We start from the raw sequence: 19,927 nt of genomic DNA on the forward strand, positions 1-19,927 counted from the left end.
AGGAGTCGAATTGCATTCTGTCCCCTTTACTTAAAAAAATGTACAAATTAGTCTCTATACGTTAGATCAAAGAGTAAATTGGTTCTTCTATTAAAAATTCTATCCAATTTTACTATTAAAAATTGGTCCTTGTACTTTAATATGAGGTACATGTGACATAACATGTATCTGTATGGTTATTTCATCATGCACACTACTTTTAACAGTAGAAATTGATGAAATTTTTAATAAAAATGATCAGTTTGCTCTCTGATTTGATCAACATATAAATACTAATTTGTCCATTTTCTAAATGAATGGGGCAAAATGTAATCTAATTCCTAACATAAGGGCCTCCCTGATACTTTTTCCAACTATGCATCAAATAATTACATTATCTATATAAATATAACATTGATCGAAAAGAATCAACTTACACCAATATAAAATTAAAGTAACTTTACCCTTTTATATATATTTTAATATTTTAACCACCTCCCCAAATTGATTATACATAATAAAATTTTATAACTAAATTCTAATAAAAATATTTTGAATACTGTATAAAAATAAAAATATTTTGTAATTAATAAATTATTATTTGGGTCGAGAAAAAAACCTTTCGAATTACAAAAAAAGACCTTCTCTACAACCTAATTCAGTCAGAGTAACCTGTCTCTTGAAGGACAAGAAACCAGGGTGTTATCAAGGAGAATACAAAGTAAAGATCCTAATTTCCAATATTGGACCAGAAAAAAGGCCTTATTTTTACTACTTAAAAGCCTCTTTATTACTTCAGAAACAGAGTGAAGAGGCATAATAAAAAGCCACTGACACGAATGTTGAGATAATTGTAATTTGAGTTGGTATCTTCCCTCCATCATTTCTTAGGGCAATGGCTCCATAAACTGGTAGGCAATTTAAGACGATGAAACCAATTAAAATCATCTGCAAACCCAGGCCTTCCATATTGTTGCCACGCATAAATGCAGTCAATCCCAATAGGAATGAGAACAAGTTGATTATTGCTGCCATTGTTAGTGGCACAAACAATGGGGATGGGACACTAAACTCAAAAATGCCCCAGCCATATCTCTTGCTATGTTCATCATCAAGCGCCTTGCTTGTTAGGCTAAAACCATGTGTGGAAATCCCTACTGACTTCAACAAGTACTCAACTGAACCAAATAAGTAACATGACAGTCCCCTTATCATCCACATCCTTTGACAATTCCACCACCTATGGACCGTGCCTCCAGCCAGGAAGAACTCAACGAAATCTTGCCCATATGCCCCGAGGAAAAGGAAAACATATAGGAAAAACCATGGTTCCGATAACTGCAAACACACAATTTTATTTTCGAGTCGATAAATATATCGGATTCAAACACAAGCTTCACTACATATGTCTACATTACCTTTGGGAAGATGCTGAATTGATTGAGGAGTGCTAGCTGGGGGAGGAAAGAATAGAAGATGACTGGAATGCACCAAATGGGCCAAAATGCATAGTGAGAATAAGCTAGGCTCATTAAAACACCCATATATTGAGAACCAAAAATGAGAGGATTATATTTGGAGAAAGCTACTTCAAACAAGCCAATGCACCATCTCTTGTTTTGGCTAAGTACATCAAAAAGGGTAATTGGGACATCCCCTAAAAATGCAGCTCTCTTAGGGTTGCAAAATAAGCTCTTCCATCCTTCACAATGAAGCCTATACGATGTGTTATAGTCCTCAACCAATGATCCATATCTAAACCCACTCTGCATACATAACAATGAACTCTTCAAATACTTTAAAATTTTAATCTTTTTGAAGACAGTATTGTGGAGAATGACTTATGAGCTTTACCTTAGAGCCCCAATTGGTTTGGTTCTCGTAGTTGCAACCTGCAACATGGTGTGCCAATGACAAAATTTCTTGAGATTGAATGGGCTTGCTTACCACATGGTCGGGGCTGAGTTCTGGGATTTCGGGTGGCACCGGAGTTGATGGACCTCCGAACAAAGCTCGTCGATGAAAAAAGCAGCCGGATCCAATATAGCTTGGGCCCTTTAGCCCATCAAAACCCATAGGATTTACTTGGAAGTGATGTTTATACTCACAAGCATAGATATCGTGTTTGTTAAGGCCATGAAATCGCTGGGGAAATTGGATAAATGCTAAGTTTGATTTGATTGCAGGGTCCGATAAATAACACAGTATACGAACAAGTGTTTGGGGATCATTTGAATACATGTCGCAATCTTGAGTTAAGATTATTGGTGCATTTGTCATAACAGCTGATACACGTAACTTCAATGTCAAAAATGAAAGGGAAAAAATCCAATCAGAAAAGCATAATAAAAAGTAATTAATTTGATGGTTAGCAGAAAAACAAGATTAATGGAGTTAATTAATTCATACCAGAACATTAAGAGCACCGGCTTTAAAGTGGTGAGGTGAAGTCTTGTTTTTCTCTCTAGAGACATAAATGAGATTTGGCATTAAACGGCCAGAATTATCTTTGTCATGCTTCTTATCTAAGATAACCTGCTTATAGTTCATAATCTATTAGTAAACAAAAACAAGATAAACCTATACAAGCATCGGATTATCTAAAATAATCTGCTCATAGTTTGTCTGTTTCATTCTCAATCTGCATGCAACTCACAAGGATTTTTTTTTTTTTTACTAATACAAATTATATTTAAATTTAATTATATAAATAGTAAACAAGTCAACCTAAGTCGAAATAATCTTGAGTCTGATTTGAAAAATGTAAATAGAATAAGCAAACCTGAATGACAGTAGGATGATTCATACGAGTAAAGCCTTTGATCCATTTATTAAAAACTTGTCGTCGTTGTTGATCACTAATATATTCATCAATTATTTTACCTTTATCCATCACATGTTCTATCTTCATTTTCATATCTTCATACATTATCTGCAATAATTACGATAGATTTGTTAATAATATATTCCGTAACATCATTATTAATGAATAAATATAAATTTATATAGTCTGAATCTACATAGAATGGGATAAGAATGAATTGGCAAGTGGATATTAGTCTGACCATTGCCAATCCATATTTTAAAAGTTTGTAACCCTTTATAGCAGCCCCCTACCCTATCAACATAAGGCTTATATTTTACCTACATATTGACATGTTTGAATATTTTTGGTGCTGTATTTAATTATTTTCTTAAATTATTTTGGGATCCTATTTAATTTATTCCATTTCGTTTAATGAAAATATTAAAATGTAAAAATAATTTATAAAAGTGCTTTAATTTTAAAAATATTAATTTATTACATATTCATATTCAATCTACTTGCTGAAGGCTTCTATTTATTGATATCATTTCGAAAAAAGAATCGATAATTTTTACGGTGTACTCTATCTTTTATAATAAAAAATATTTTTATACAAATTTATTTAAAATAGTTAATCTACACAATCAGTAGGTAATTCTGAATAATTATAATCAAATTCGTTTTATATTTAATAAGAATTAATTAAGTAATTGTTCTTTATTAGAATAGAATGATAATTAAAAATAACTTTTATTAATAATAAAATAAATCATAAAAAGATTTGAGAGTTCCGACGTTAGCTAATGCTACATATTTAATAACTTCCGGAAACGACAGATAACTTATCTATAATTTATTGTACAGTTGTTATTATTAAATATATAATATGATTAATTTAAGGATAATTATTTTATTCATTGTTAGTAGAGTAAAAGAGAAGATGATATCATTCTTATTTATTATTATTTTATTATATTTCAAATGATATTAACCTAAATTTACTTGTAAAGTTTTTACTAGATAATATTCCATAATTTAAACATAAATATTAATACTAAACCTACTCTTAAATTTGAGTGTTTGACCTTTAAAAAATCCGAGTTTGACTACACCACAAATAATGTCAACTAAACGACAAAATTTTTATGGCTGTCTGTGTCTGGATCTTTGTCTGAATGTATATTACCTAATTTTTTTTCGTATTCTCTGGATATAGAGTTTGAGTGAGTTTAATTATATTTTTAAAAAATTACGGGTATTTTAAAGTTTTTTACAAAAAAAAATAGAAAATTAAATTAATTACTAATATAATTTCGTATAAAATATGTTTGGAAAAGTTAATTAAGGTGTTTGAGTGTATTAATTACCTTAATCTTCTCAAAGTGAGGGCTAGAAGAATGGTAATTAGATTCAAAATATACTTGAGGGCTCCTTTCCATTACATTGTGTTCCCTGCAAAACGGTAACCAATGCCTTGCAAACTCAGCAGCCTCCATGAAAGCGAATTGAGTCAAATCCGATCCTCCATCATCGGAAACATAGATTGAAATCTTGTCGGTCGGGTAATCGTAAGCCATCAACGACAATGCCGTGTTCACAACATTCATCGGCGGTTCCTTGTAAGGATCAGCCGTGCATATGAACACGTCTAGTTCTACAAAATCTTCATCTTTGATGATTTGTTTTAGGTCTTGAGGGAACTCTTTCCGACGAATGGGCGACATTCGGAGAGCTTGCAGCGAAGCCCACATGAAGCCAAGAACGAGATCAGAGATAAACAAAGAAAGGGCGATGGAGAAAGAGAGTAGGCTGGTCGTGGAAAGGAGAAATAGGTTTCGGACATGGCGGTAGAGTAGAGCCAGAATGGCAGAGAAGTAAACCGCCGCGAACAGGCGGTTGAAGGTGGTGCGTCGTAATGGCTCAGACGTGTGAAGCGGAGGAGAATCGGTGGTGGTGAACCCTCCTCTTAGACGTCGACCTTCCATACTTGTTGGCTAGCTGATATGACCAATACCATTACAACACATCTATATATATAGGCGACAGAGAGGGTAAAGGAGCCAGAACTATTCAGCCAAGATCTCATGTCTGGAAATGCTAAATGAGGCTGGGATTCTCGCTCAGCAAAAATTCATTTTAATAAACAATCACAAAAAGTCCAAACAAAGCAGAAAATATAGACCAATGGGCAGCCTCAACAACCCAAATAATTTTTGGAATCCCAATAATTTTTATAATATATATTGTTCAACTTGGGATCTCAATTATTTTGGAAAGATTAGGAAAAAAGAGGAAAGAGAAATAAATTAAAATTGGTTGTATGCTGTTTGCTTGAAGATTATTTTTTGGGGTTAATGAACAATAGTGTAGAAACGACTTAGATATCAAATAACAGTGCCATCGTAAACTACTAAAAAGGAATCAAAACTAGGGTCAAGTTGTTTGCTTCGTATTACATAAAAGAGAGAACGATGAACAAATTAATGTCTTAAAGATACACCGGAAGGGTTGGATCTTTATTATGACCTACCAACTGAAGAGGATATTATAGGGGTATGGGAAGGATGAGTTTTCGATCAGTGTGGAAAATTAGATTCATGGACTAAGTTCATAAAAACGGTGTGAAGCATGTATGTTTACGATGATGCAAAGTTCATCGTCCAAAGAGATTTGCAACCATGGGGAGGGAGTTGAACGCCAATGGGAAGAAGAAAATACACCTTCAATGCTTTCTGGAAATTTCAATTTTAATATTCATTTGTGCATATTCAAAAAAAAAATTATATCCAAATAAAGTCACGTATTAATAATATTTCACTTTTTATATAAAAATTTAATAAAACTTTATAAAATGTTTAAATGTACAATAAAAACGTGACTAATACCCATACATATCATATCAATAACACAATTTTTAATGTCTTAAATTTCAGTATACATGTGTAAACTTAATTGATAACTGCTATTTTCACGAATAATAGCAAATAAAAAAAAAAAATACAACATTAAAGTTTTGAAGCTTTATAATTTTAAACTTACTGTTTGATGATATGTATGGTTAAGAAAGTAGACTTTAAATTTGTTGGCAACTGTTATATTTTATTATTTTGGAAGTCTCTTTATTTTTATTTATAAAATTTATTTTTTATATTTTAAAATTTAAAATTTAAGTTTAATTGTTAATACTATTAAAATTTTTAATTAAATTTGTGGTGTAATATTTGGAAATAATAAAATATTTATTCGGTAAATATGTAACAAAAATTTAATGTTGTAATAAAGCTAAATTTAATCTGAATGACCCGAATTTTAAAAATTGAAAACTTTAAAGGCTAGATTCTTAAAAATAAAAATAGAAAAACTAAATTTCATATTTAAGACTTGTTCATATTAAAAGTAAAGATAAGATTCCAATTTTTTTAATTCCTTAAATTCAAAATTCTAAATGATTTTAATGAAATATTAAAATAAATATTTATGTTAATATTTATATTTTAACAAAATTCTGATCCAAATATTTTGTGGTTAATAAATTGTTGTTTGGGTTAAGCGAAGATTAACACGAATTACAAAAGATTTTATTCAAACAAGCTAGAGCAGTAACCCAACCCTTGATGAAACCCAAGGAGAATACAAAGTAAAGACACTAATTTCCAACATTTAACTAGAAAAGGCCTTATTTTAGTGCTTAGAAGAGTCGTTGTTACTCCATAAACAAAGTGAAGAGGCATAATAAAGAGCCACTGACACAAATGTAGAGATAATTATAATTTGGGTTGGCATTTTCCCTGCATCATTCCTTAAGGCAATGGCTCCATAAACTGGTAAGTAATTCAAGACGATGAAACCAGTTAAAATCATCTGCAAACCCAGGCCCTCCATATTGTTGCCGCTAAAAAATCCAGTCAACCCGGATAAGAATGAGAATAAGTTGATTATTGCTGCCACTGTTAATGGCACAAACAATGGAGATGGGACCCCAAACTCAACAATGCCTTGTCCATATCTCTTGCTTTGTTCATCATCAACCACCTTACTGGTAAGGCAAAAATCATATGTGGAAATCCCTAGTGACTTCAACAAGTACTCAATTGAAGCAAATAAGTTACATGTCAGTCCCCTTATCATCCACATCCTTTGAACATTCCACCACCTTCGGACAGTTCCTCCGACCAAGATGATATCAAGAAAATCTTGCCCGTATGAGCCGAGGAAAAGAAAAACATAAAGGAAAAACCATGGTTCCGATATCTGCATGACATGAATTGTTATTTTCCGAATCCATAAACATACCTAAATCTAATAAAAACTTTATATATATAATACAATTCATTGATGTTCATACCTTTGGGAAGATGCTAACTTGATTGAGAAGTGTTAGTTGAGGGAGGAAAGAATAGAAGGTGACTGGTATGCACCAAAAGGAACAAAATGCATAGTGAGAGTAACCTAGGCTCATTAAAAGACCCATATATTGAGAACCAAAGGTGAGAGGATTATATTTGGAGAAAGCTACTTCAAACAAGCCAATACACCATCTCTTGCATTGGTTAACACCATCAAAAAGGGTGATTGGAACATTCCCTAAAAATGCAGCCCTCTCAGGGTTGCAAAATAAGCTCTTCCATCCTTCACAATGAAGCCTATACGATGTGTAGAAGTCCTCAACCAATGATCCATATCTAAAGCCAGTCTGCAAACATGTCAATGAACACTTCAGATACTTAAATTTTACGCTTCTTAGAGACAGTATTGTGTAGAGTGACTTATGAGCTTTACCTTAGAACCCCATTTGGTTTCGTTCTCGTAGTTGCAACTTGCAACATGGTGTGCCAATGACAAAGTTTCTTGAGATTTAATGGGCTTGTTTACCACATGTTCTGGGCTAAGTTCTGGGATTTCGGGTGAAACCGGAGTTGATGGATCTCCAAATAATGATCGTCGACGAAAGAAGCAGCCAGACCCAACATAGCTTGGGCCCTTTAGCCCATCAAGGCCCATAGGATTGATTTGGAAGGGAAGTTTATACTCATTATCATAAATATCATCTTTGTCAACGCCATGAAATCTTTGGGGAAACTGAATGAATGCTAAGCTTGATTTTAGTGCAGGGTCTGATAAATAACACAGCATTCGAAGAGGTGTTTGGGGATCATTTGAGTACATATCACAATCTTGAGTTAAGATTATTGGCGCATTTGTCATAACAGCTGATACACGTAACTTCAATGTTGAAAATGTAAAGGAAAAATTAAAAACCATAATGAAAGGTAATTAGTTTGATGATTAGCAGAAAAATAAGATTAATAGATTTGATTAATTCATACCAGAACATTAAGAGCACCAGCTTTAAAGTGGTGGGGTGAAGTCTTGCTTTTTCCTCTGGAGACGTAAATGAGATTTGGCATTAAACGGCCAGAAATATCTTTGTCGTGGCTCTTGTCTAAGATAATCTGCTCATGGTTCATAATCTATCGGTAAATATAAATAAAATAGACCTATCCAAGTAAAAAAGGTTGAGTAAACAAACCTGAATGACAGTGGGGTGATCCATACGAGTAAAGCTTTTGGTCCATTTATTGAAAGCTTGACGTTGTTGATGATCGGTTATGTATTCATCAGTAACTTCACCTTTATCAATCACATGTTCAACCTTCACTTTCATATCCTCGTACATCATCTGCAATAATTCAAGTTTCAGTGTCCAAAAAGTGGAAGATGAATTGCTGATAACTGATAAGCATAAAAAAATGGCAACTAGTCAGCTAAAAAACTTCAGATTTCATGTGATTAGGAATGTTCATTTTGACATCCTGCGAACTGAATAAAAAATTTCAGTAATTTTACTAGTAAATTAACTTGTGGTTTCTTAAAAATTGAAGTGATGTTGTAAAAAAATTTCATTTTTAAGGGGCTAAGACAACTACCTGCTCCTTCCTTCATCATTGATTATCACGTTACTACGGATGATTATCACGTTACTACGGATGACTTTTGAAGGATCATTATGTTGATGATGAGCATTAATTTTTTTGGGGGATTTACATTATATATTTGCACAGCACAATCAAACGAGACGTTTAACTTATATAATTTTTTAGTTGAGAAATAAAACCTTAACATAAGATAATACCGAACATTGAGAAGTTTGTCAACTTTGACACTTCAAAAACTCCTCCTAAAGGAGTTGAAAATCCTTTAACACAATTTATTGTTGAACGTTTAACTCATTTAATTTTTTAATCTATACCATAGATAAAATGGTTGATTGAGTTGGTATCATAAATCAACTCAACACCAACTCGATTATGAAATTACTAAAATACTTTTACTTGAAAGGGTGATTAATATTATTGTAAGGGTATTTTTATTATTTCATTGTCTCATATAATTTGTCAAATAAAACAAGAAATCAAACACATAACCAACGAATTCAAATAAAAATATCTTACCACCTATAGTCATTTGTTAAAATAATTTTATAAATACATATTTTTAATATATAAAATATTTTCGTTCACTCTTATCATGGGTGTGATCAACTCTATTATATATAATATTCAGATACAGATGAGAAAAATTCATATAACAAATTTATAGTAAAATTATTATAAAACAATCATGTATATGTGATATTACATATTTTATATAGTTGAAATGGTAAAATTAAGATGACGAAAATTAAGATGTTTTGGTTCAAATCAAACCATATATATATATATATATATATATATATATATCATTAGTGTGATCAACTCTATTATATATAATATTCAGTATACAGTATGAGAAAAATTCATATAACAAATTTATAGTAAAAATTATTATAAAACAAATCATGTATATGTGTTATTACATATTTTATATAGTTGAAATGGTAAAATTAAGATGACGAAAATTAAGATGTTTTGGTTCAAATCAAACCATATATATATATATATATATATATATATATATATATGTATTATTCTATATTTTATATGAAATATAGAAAAGATAAAAATATCTTCAAAATAATATTTTTACTTTATAATAATAATCTACTTTTAATATTTTTAACACGAATTAAAACTCAATTCATGAATCGAATAATTCACCTAGTATAAATAAAAACAAACATAAAATATTGAAAATAAAATAAAAATAATGTCTAAAAGGTTATATTTTCCAAGTGAAATAGAATAAGCAATTACCAACATGGGAACCATGTGCAAATGCAGTTTTCAGAAAGGTAAAAGTAAAACTAAAAACTCTGTTCGAAGATAATGGATTAAAATTATCCACTAGGTCAAGTTTTTAAAAATTTAAACTTATTATATAATATTTTTTAAAATAATAATACTTTTATATTTAAAAATTTATATTTTTAAAAAAATATTTAATACACTATCAATAGAATTTAAAATTCCACAAATAAAATTAGAATGATGACTAATATATATAAGATACAGTGAAAATATATAAAAGAAAATTAAACTTACAACAAATTTATAATTCTATTTAACAAATAAAAATATATATTATTAATATATCAAAATATTTACTGTTTTAAAAATTACATTTTCTTTTTTTTACCTCCAGAGGTTATCACTTGCTCTCGGAATACAAAATTAGAGAGTTCACATGTTGTTTTCAACTATGATATACCCAAGGCAAGTGGACATATAATTTGTTCTCTTTGCATATTTTAAAAGTTTGACAGTTCAGCCTATATATTTAACAATAAAAACGTTCCGCCCATTGACAAAGAAACTTAGGATGATTATTTTTAAAGTAGATTTTTAATTTATATTTTAAAAATTAATTAATTAATTAATATATAAAATTATTGTACTCACTCATTTAATATACAGAATTTAATTTATTTTATATTTTAATAAAAATTAAAATACAATTCAAAATATAATAAAAAGATTTTGTGATATTTTTTCATATAAAAAGATTAATTATATTTTAAAATTAAAACTTACACATGTTATGTTAGAAAAGCTAAAACAATATCTTAAATACTAACGTCATAATCCAAGCTGAACAACCACAGTCGAATTTAGGGGTTGGCATAGACGTCGGTTCTCTCTAAAATAAAAATTAACATTTAGGTTTTCTAATTTTTTTAAAATTTTAAATTAGTAAAAATAAAATTGTACTTTAACCCTCTAAAATTATAAAACTCAATTTAATTTTTAAAAATTATAAAAATATAGATTATAAAAAATTAAAATTTATTCGACCCCTAAAAATTTGTTCTAACTTTGCCGCTATCAACAATGTAATAACTATAGAACTATTTTATCCTCCAACAAATGAAAATGAAAATAAAACATAAAATAGTAAACTAAGTTGAAAGCTTTGTGTAGTTAAGCTACATATACGTGAACATTATAGGTTAGATTTAGATATCTTATTATACTGTTTTCTTGGTATGATACACGCACCTGAATGAAAACAATATGTACATCAAATTACTTCCAAAACGACAAGCAACTTATCTATAATTTATTGTATAGTTGAAATGACTTTTTATATCTACAAATGATATGATTAATACTAAACCTAGTCCTTAATTTGAGTACACCACAATTACTGTGCACTAAAATGACAAAAAACGTATAGATGTCAAACTGGTATTAGTTAACAATAAATTAATTTTATTTAATAATTTTTATTCATTCACATTAATTGTTTTAAATAAATGAAAGAATCTTTTGCCATATTTTGAAAATGTTATTTTTTAAATTAAAATTTTGCTCAAAATTTTAATTTGAAGTTTATAAAATTATTTTAATTCTTTTATATATATATATATATATATATATATATAATAATTAAGCTTTTTCTTTTGTTAAAACACTATAACTAAACGGAGGCATGAGTGTATTAATCAAAACAAGTAAATATAGAGAAAATCAAATTAATTGCTAGTATATATAATTTGGTATAAAAATATGTTTGGAAAAGTTAATTGAAGTGTAATAATTACCTTAATCTTGTCAAAGTGAGGGCTAGAAGGATGGTGGTAATTAGAATAAAAATAGACATGAGGGCTCCTTTCCATTATATTGTGTTCCCTGCAAAATGGTAACCAATGCCTTGCAAACTTGGCAGCCTCCATGAACGCAAACAGAGTCAAAACCGACCCTCCATCATCCGATACATAGATCGAAATCTTTTCTGTCGGATAATCATAAGCCATCAATGACAATGCCGTGTTCACTACATTCATCGGCGGCTCCTTGTAAGGATCGGCCGTGCATATGAACACGTCTAATCCCACAAAATCTTTGTCTTTGATGATTCGTTTTAGGTTTTGAGGGAACTCTTTACGACGGATGGGTGACATCCGGAAAGCTTGCGCCGAAGCCCACATGAAAGCAAGAACGAGATCAGAGATAAACAAAGACAGGGTGATGGAGAAAGAGAGGAAGATGGTGGTGGGGTGGAGAAATAGGTTTCGGACATGGCGGTAGAATAGAGCCAGAATGGCAGAGAAGTAAACCACCGCGAAGAGGCGGTTGAAGGCCGTCCGCCGCAATGGTTCAGACATGTGAAGCGGGGGAGGAGCATGGGTGGTGAACCCTGCTCTTAAACCTCGGCCTTCCATACTTCTTGGGTAGCTAATATGGAAGTTTGTGATACGATGAATACAAGTTACAACATATGTACATGTAATGGATATATAGGCCAGAGGGCGGCAGAGACGTGCCACAACAGTTCAGGCAAGATACATGAAATATGGCAATATGTCCGAAAATTTTAATTGAGATTTTGATCCAAGTGGTTATATTATATATATAAATATCTATATTAAACAATTTAATTTCATTAAAGTACATTATCTCTAACTTTTTTTTTTGAAAGGATTTGAATATTAAAAAATTATACTATATGAATAATATTTCTGTTGACTGGATGTCGACTTCTTTAAAAGAAGTCTACAAAATGTCATCTGTTTGGAGCTAACTATCCTCAATAAGTTGGGATTTTGTCTCCCAATTTTTTGGAGAGACTAAGTGCCTATAACAATATATTCAATAGAGTGGGAGCTTTCTTCCGAGTTTGTGAAGAGTCTGTGTACTTAAAGTGGTGGATTCAGTAGAGTGAGAACGTCTAGATGGAGACGAATTGTGCATAGTGCACTATCACCTGCCAAGGAAATGTGAGGAATTATGATTTATAGGATTTGAGACCATGCCCTACAAGGCTCTTGTGAGCAACTATGCCACCCCTTGGTGGATGGCGATTCATATGGCGTTGAGGTGCTTGCTTTAAAAGAATAGATGAGTAAGAAGCATAGCAGTTCAGGATAGAAGAAGTTCCTCCTGAAGTTAAGGATGGGTATTTATAAGTGAGGCTGACCATCACTATTCATCAAGTCCTAACATGTGTTTGGTGTTGATCTTATCACGATTGACCACTTAGGAAGCATGATAGCCCTCTAGATAAGTGATGATGAAATTGACATGGATTAGGCGAGACCTCATGTATGATCCATATATAAAAAGATTCAACATTTGTCCTTAGCGAGATAGATCAGAGATGCCTCACATCCCATGCAATTATGTGTCTGCAAGGTCCATGGTTGGGAAAGTGTAGCCTACAAGTGAAGTCATAGTCAACAAGTTTGTTGCTGGGAGAGGTAATGGTGGCAAAGGCCACTCTAGTGAGATACTAATATCAATTATCCCTTAGTCAAGGGGGAAGTTACAAAGTGACTTATTTTGAAATGATTTATTTTCTTATTTATAAATGCGTATAAATTGCACGTGTGGTGAAGTGAGAGAACGATTTATGCATGTAGAAGCTTCCATAAATACTTTAATTTGAATTTATAAGAGGCATCATTTGGGTTTTGCTAGCTAATAAGAGAGACATGCAACTAGTGTTGATAAATCATTGATTCAGTAAGTCGTAACTTATAGGACACATGTTAACGCTATATTGGATACGACAAGTTGTGCCACTTTAAATCTTTCTTTGAACACCTTAATCCTTATAAACTTTAAAGAAACTTTTTGTTGCTCAGATTTGTCTAAATTTTTGCCTTTGAAATTTCAAATTTTGGTTTTACTTTTTTTGTCTTAAGCATTCAAAGCAAAAGTTTTAAGGATTAGGAAAGTTAGGCTTTATATTTAGAATGCGATACGGGGTGAATGTAATGGAAGAGGGAGGAGTAAAGGCGATGGTGAAAAGAAGAAAAGAAAAGATTGAGCTAGTTCAAGTACAACGGCGGTAGTGACAAAGAACCCAAATTAATTAATATAGGGATTGGTTGTGTAAAACGAAAGAAGAAGAGATGATAAAAATGTTGGAGGTGAGGGGTATCACAGTGCCAAATTACGTGTTCGAATTTTCAATCCAGATGGTGTAAACTTATTAGTGATGAGTTGGGGTTTCTATTTGCCATTATACATCTTCGAAGCTAGCTTCCATTTGCGTTTGGATCCCTTCTTTTGTGAGACATTGAAAGAATATGGCCCAATTCAAACGAACAAGACGAGTAACTACAACAAAAAAAGAAATAATTGCGCAATAGGCCCAAGCCCAACCAAAGGGAACAGCTTGGGTGCCACTCCTTATCCATTTCTTTCTCTTCTCATTGAACCTCAGCTAAAACGAGAACAATGGCTTCAAATTTTCTAATCTTACAAACCCCAAAAGAACATGATAAAAGAAGCAAGGCAGTATTCATCAATAAGAATACAAAGCAAAAAACCATTGGGAGATAAACAATAAAACAAATATCAACATACCAAAAAAACTATAAATAAATAAAAAAAAGGAAGACAAAGATCCTAGTTTCCAGTATTTCACTAGAAAAGGCATTATTTTTAGTATTTAAAACACTCACTAATACTTCACAAAGAAAGTGAAGAGGCATAATAGAGAGCCACCGACACAAATGTTGAGATAATAGTAATTTGGGTTGGCATTTTCCCTGCATCATTCCTTAAGCCAATGGCTCCATAAACTGGTAGGCAATTCAAGACGATGGAACCAGTTAAAATCATCTGCAAACAGAGGCCTTCCGTATTTTTTCCACTAAAAAATTGTGTCAATACCAATAGGAATGAGAACAAGTTGATTATTGCTGCCACTGTTAATGGCACAAACAATGGGGATGGGACCCCAAACTCAAAAATGCCTTGGCCATATCTCTTGCTTTGTTCATCATCAACCACCTTGCTTGTTAGGCTAAAACCATGTGTGGAAATCCCTACTGACTTCAACAAGTACTCAATTGAACTAAATAAGTAACATGACAGTCCTCTTATCATCCACATCCTTTGTGCATTCCACCACTTTCGGACAGTGCCTCCATCAAGGACAAAATCTAAGAAATCTTGCCCGTATGCGCCAAGTAAAAGAAAAACGTACAGGAAAAACCATGGTTCCGTTATCTGCAAGACATAAATTTTCATTATTTTTTTCGAAATCTAATAAAAACTTTACTACATATAACACAATTCATGGATGTTCTTACCTTTGGGAAGAGACTGACTTGATTGAGGAGTGCTAGCTGAGGGAGGAAAGAATAAAAGGTGACTGGAATGCACCAAATGGGCCATAATGCATAGTGAGAATAAGCTAGGCTCGTTAGAACACCCATAGATTGAGAACCAAAGATGAGAGTGTTATATTTGGAGAAAGCTACTTCAAACAAGCCAATGCACCATCTTTTGCATTGACTAAGTACATCAAAAAGGGTGATTGGGACATCCCCTAAAAATGCAGCCCTCTCAGGGTTGCAAAATAGGCTCTTCCATCCTTCACACTGAAGCCTATACCCTGTGTAAAAGTCCTCAACCAATGATCCATATCTAAAGCCACTCTGCAAACATGTTAATAAACTCTTCAAATACTTAAATATTAAGCTCTTTAAAAACAGTACTGTGGAGAGTGAGTTTTGAGCTTACCTGAGAGCCCCATCCGGTTTGGTTCTCATAGTTGCAACCTGCAACACGGTGTGCTAGTGACAAAATTTCATGAGATATAATGGGCTTTCTTACCACATGGTCCGGACCGAGTTCTGGGATCTCAGGTGGCACTGGAGTTGATGGGCCTCCAAATAAAGCTCGTCTACGAAAAAAGCAACCAGATCCAACATAATTTGGGCCATTTAGCCCATCAAAACCCATAGAATTGATTTTGAAGAGACGTTTATACTCGGTAGCATAAATGTCATCTCTGTTAAGGCCATGAAATCGTTGGGGGAATTGAACGAATGCTAAGTTTGATTTTAATGCAGGGTCTGAGAAATAGCACAGTATACGAAGAGGTGTTTGGGGATCATTTGAATACATGTCGCAATCTTGAGTTAAGATTATTGGTGCATTCGTCATAACAGCCGATACACGTAACTTCAACGTCGAAAAGTTAGGAGGGAAGAAACAATTAGAAAAGCATAATGAAAGGTAATTAATTTGATGATTAGCAGAAAAAAAAAAAAACCAGAGTTGATTAATTCATACCAAAACATTGAGAGCGCCAGCTTTAAAGTGGTGGGGTGAAGTCTTACTTTTCTCTCGAGAGACATAAATGAGATTTGGCATTAATTGGCCTGAAATATCTGTGTCTTTGCTCTTATCTAAGATAACCTGTTCATAACTCATAATCTATTAATAAACCCAAATATTGTAATATCTGTTAGTCGGACCAAAACTTGTAAAATAGAATAAGCAAACCTGAATGACAGTGGGGTGATCCATAAGACTAAAACTTTTGGTCCATTTATTAAAAGCTTGATGTTGTTGATCATCACTTATGTATTCCTCAATAACTGCACCTTTATCTATCACTTGTTCTACCTTCATTTTCATATCCTCATACATTATCTGCATTATTTAAGATTTTAATGTAAAAAAATGACGGATGATATCATGTTTATTACTTCAACACCATGATAAAATAATTTTTTTTCTGTAAAGAGAGATTTTCTTAATAGATGAAAGAGATGCATAGATAGTTTAAAAAAATAGTGTAGTATACCTAAAACGTGATATTTTCTAAGCCAAATAGAATAAGCAATTTTAAGATTATCCTAACCGCCCCACTTGCAGAATGGATTAAAAATAATCAACTAATGTTACTTTAATATAATTCTGAAAGGATAATTAACTCGAAATTATAAAAATACTTTTTATATAAACTTTTATCTATTCCTACTTTATAAATCCAAGAATTTAATATGTATTCAATAATATTAAAATATAATTATGTTATAACGCCTCTTATATTTATTATTAAATAAAATTACTTTTTTAACTTATATTTTATTTACCCACATTATAGGTGTACAATTATATGTATATAGATTACAATTTATAATAATATACCCAAAGCAAATGGATTATTTGCTAATCCATATTTTTTGTATTTTAAGCAGTTTAAAGCATACCCTTAGCGTATAAACATAAGCTTTATATTTACAATTAAAATTTAATTTTCATGGATTTCATATCGATTATCATCACCATTCAAATACATAGAATCAATGTAAAACTCATCTATTAAATATGAAATTTAACTTGTAAATGATGATTAATAGTGTATTGAATATTAATAGATGATATAGTAATGGATGGAAGCCAAACTCCCATTGAAAGGCCAAATTAATCAATAAAAATTAGAATAATTAGTTAATATACTGTACTAGGAAATTTTTAACTTTACAAGAAACCTTAACATATCTTTAATTAATATTTTAAAAATAAAAATAAATAAATAAAACACAAAAACATTTTTAAGTTTAATTATGAAATTAAAAAATAAATACAATTTATTAAATAATAATCCTAAAAATTATATATTAAATATTCACGTCATAATCCAAGCTGCACAACCTAATAACTATATATAACTATTTCGCCCTTCAAGAAATAAATTAAAACATAAAATGGTAATTAAAGTAAGTTGAAAGCTTTGGAATTAGGCTACATATACGTGAACATTACAAGTTACATTTAGATATCGTGTTATACTTTTCTTGCATAACACATGCACGTGAATGAAAACAATATACATATATTTAATCACTTCCAATATGACAAAGCAACTTTTCTATAATGTATTGTATAATTGAAATGAGTTGCTTGTATTTTTATTAATATGATTAATTTAAACATAAATTATTAAATTGGTTGAGTCTTAGTTCAATTGGCATGGACATTATTGTCAATACAAGAAGACATAGATTTAAGTGCGCTGAAACGCATTATCCTCCTATTTATGGGTTGGGGATGGGTTATGGTAGTTTTAGGCATTGTGTAAACAAATTTGACCATTAATCTTTTAAAAAGAGTCAAATTATTATTATTTTTAACATCAATACAAACTAAAACGTTAATTTTTAAACATTACTACATGCATGACAATCACATGCACTTCATTTTAATTTTTTAAAATTTTATGAACCTTTTATTTTTATTATTTTTATAATTTTTAAATTATTTGTTGATGTAACACATAAAAAATTAATTTCATATCAGCAATAAATGTATGTGAACTGCAAGTAGGTTGTCATGTCAACATTATTAAAAGATTACTGTTTTTGTCAATATTTTCATTAAAAATAACATTTTCACTTTTTTGTAAAATTAATAATCAAATTTAACTTTTAAAAAGGGTCAAATTGACAAAAGATATAAATGATAAAGGCTAAATTTCGTATTACGCCTAAATGTTATTTAATTTATATATATACATATTATAAATTTTAATTACATAATTTTACACTAACAAGTGTTAAGTACAATGGCAAGACACGTTGCATTTTCAATGGGAGGACACGGGTTTGAGCTTTGAAGACAATATTGTTAAGAAAGACCGTCACCAACGACGAATTTAGGATAGATTAATCTCTACAAACCATAAAACAGACATGGAGGATACTTGTGTTTAGTAGAAGCATTATTATTATTATTATTATTATTATTATTATTTTGCTTATTTTAAAGATGTATCTTTTACTAGAGTTCTATTCATCTTTTAATTTTATGTTTAAATTTATAATAATTATTTTATGAAAAAAATTATTTTAATGCATAATTAAGCTCATGTAATTAATCAATGTTAGAGAGAAGTAAATAAAGAAGGAAATAAACAGTAAATTAAATTAATTACTAGTATAATTTCGTATAAAAATATGTTTGGAAAACTTAGTTGAAGTGTTTGGAGTGTATTAATTACCTTGATCTTCTCAAACTGAGGGATAGAAGGATGATGGGAAATAGATTCAAAATAAACATGAGGGCTCCTTTCCATTATATTGTGTTGCCTGCAAAACGGTAACCAATGCCTTGCAAACTTAGCAGCCTCCATGAAAGCAAACAGAGTCAAAACCGACCCTCCATCATCCGAAACATAGATCGAAATCTTTTCTGTCGGATAATCATAAGCCATCAATGACAATGCCGTGTTCACTACATTCATCGGAGGCTCCTTGTAAGGATCAGCCGTGCATATGAACACGTCTAATCCTACAAAATCTTCGTCTTTGATGATTTGTTTTAGGTTTTGAGGGAACTCTTTACGACGGATAGGCGACATCCGGAAAGCTTGTGCCGAGGCCCACATGAAGGCAAGGACGAGATCAGAGATAAACAAAAAAAGGGTGATGGAGAAAGAGAGGAAGCTAGTGGTGGGGTGGAGGAATAGGTTTTGGACATGGCGGTAGAGTAGAGCCAGAATGGCAGAGAAGTAAACCACCGCGAAGAGGCGGTTGAAGGCCGTCCGCCGCAATGGTTCGGACATGTGAAGCAGGGGAGGGGCATCGGCTGTGAACCCTGCTCTTAAACCCCGGCCTTCCATACTTCTTGGGTAGCTAATATGGAAGATTGTGATACGATGAATACAACATAAGTACATGTAATGGATTTATAGGGACAGAGGGAGGCAGAGACGTGCCACAACTGTACAGCCAAGATACATGAAATGACAATATTTCTGGAAATGCTAAATCAGATTTGGGTCCTAGTGGGTAATATTAAACGACAACGACTAATTTTTTTTAAAGTACATTTCGAATCTCTAGACTATCTTTATTATATATTGTTGGACTGGAATCTCAATTTTTTTGAAATGATTACTACTATATGAATTATATCTCAATTCTCGATATTTTGGGATGATAAAAATAAAAGAAGG

General features: G+C 31.5%; 3 protein-coding genes across 4 annotated transcripts; all 3 read right to left on the reverse strand.

Moving 5' to 3' along the window:
* Window positions 1-557: 557 nt before the first annotated feature.
* LOC108454833 (cellulose synthase-like protein G3) lies at window positions 558-4,924 on the reverse strand. Its single transcript, XM_017753419.2, has 6 exons — window positions 4,153-4,924; window positions 2,762-2,911; window positions 2,389-2,514; window positions 1,834-2,277; window positions 1,398-1,745; window positions 558-1,317 (listed from the first exon to the last, which is right to left on the reverse strand). The coding sequence occupies exons 1-6, from the start codon at window positions 4,768-4,770 to the stop codon at window positions 775-777; spliced, it is 2,229 nt and encodes a 742-aa protein (XP_017608908.1). The 5' UTR covers window positions 4,771-4,924; the 3' UTR covers window positions 558-774.
* A 1,417-nt stretch (window positions 4,925-6,341) lies between these two features.
* Window positions 6,342-12,504, reverse strand: LOC108456145 (cellulose synthase-like protein G2). Of its 2 annotated transcripts, none has more exons than XM_053019422.1 (6): window positions 11,766-12,504; window positions 8,325-8,465; window positions 8,113-8,238; window positions 7,565-8,008; window positions 7,131-7,478; window positions 6,342-7,036 (listed from the first exon to the last, which is right to left on the reverse strand). In XM_053019422.1, the coding sequence occupies exons 1-6, from the start codon at window positions 12,384-12,386 to the stop codon at window positions 6,467-6,469; spliced, it is 2,250 nt and encodes a 749-aa protein (XP_052875382.1). In that variant the 5' UTR covers window positions 12,387-12,504; the 3' UTR covers window positions 6,342-6,466. The 2 variants fall into 2 exon arrangements, with proteins under 2 accessions (XP_052875382.1, XP_017610230.1); XM_017754741.2 differs by having other exon boundaries at window positions 8,316-8,465.
* Window positions 12,505-14,304: 1,800 nt separating this feature from the next.
* LOC108454864 (cellulose synthase-like protein G3) lies at window positions 14,305-19,840 on the reverse strand. Its single transcript, XM_017753465.2, has 6 exons — window positions 18,971-19,840; window positions 16,468-16,617; window positions 16,255-16,380; window positions 15,700-16,143; window positions 15,267-15,614; window positions 14,305-15,183 (listed from the first exon to the last, which is right to left on the reverse strand). Exons 1-6 carry the CDS (start codon window positions 19,646-19,648, stop codon window positions 14,641-14,643), a joined length of 2,289 nt encoding a protein of 762 aa, XP_017608954.2. The 5' UTR covers window positions 19,649-19,840; the 3' UTR covers window positions 14,305-14,640.
* Window positions 19,841-19,927: the final 87 nt, after the last annotated feature.

The sequence above is a fragment of the Gossypium arboreum genome, chromosome 9 (genome assembly GCF_025698485.1).
Source record: "Gossypium arboreum isolate Shixiya-1 chromosome 9, ASM2569848v2, whole genome shotgun sequence".
In the NCBI taxonomy this organism is placed as follows: Eukaryota; Viridiplantae; Streptophyta; class Magnoliopsida; order Malvales; family Malvaceae; genus Gossypium; species Gossypium arboreum.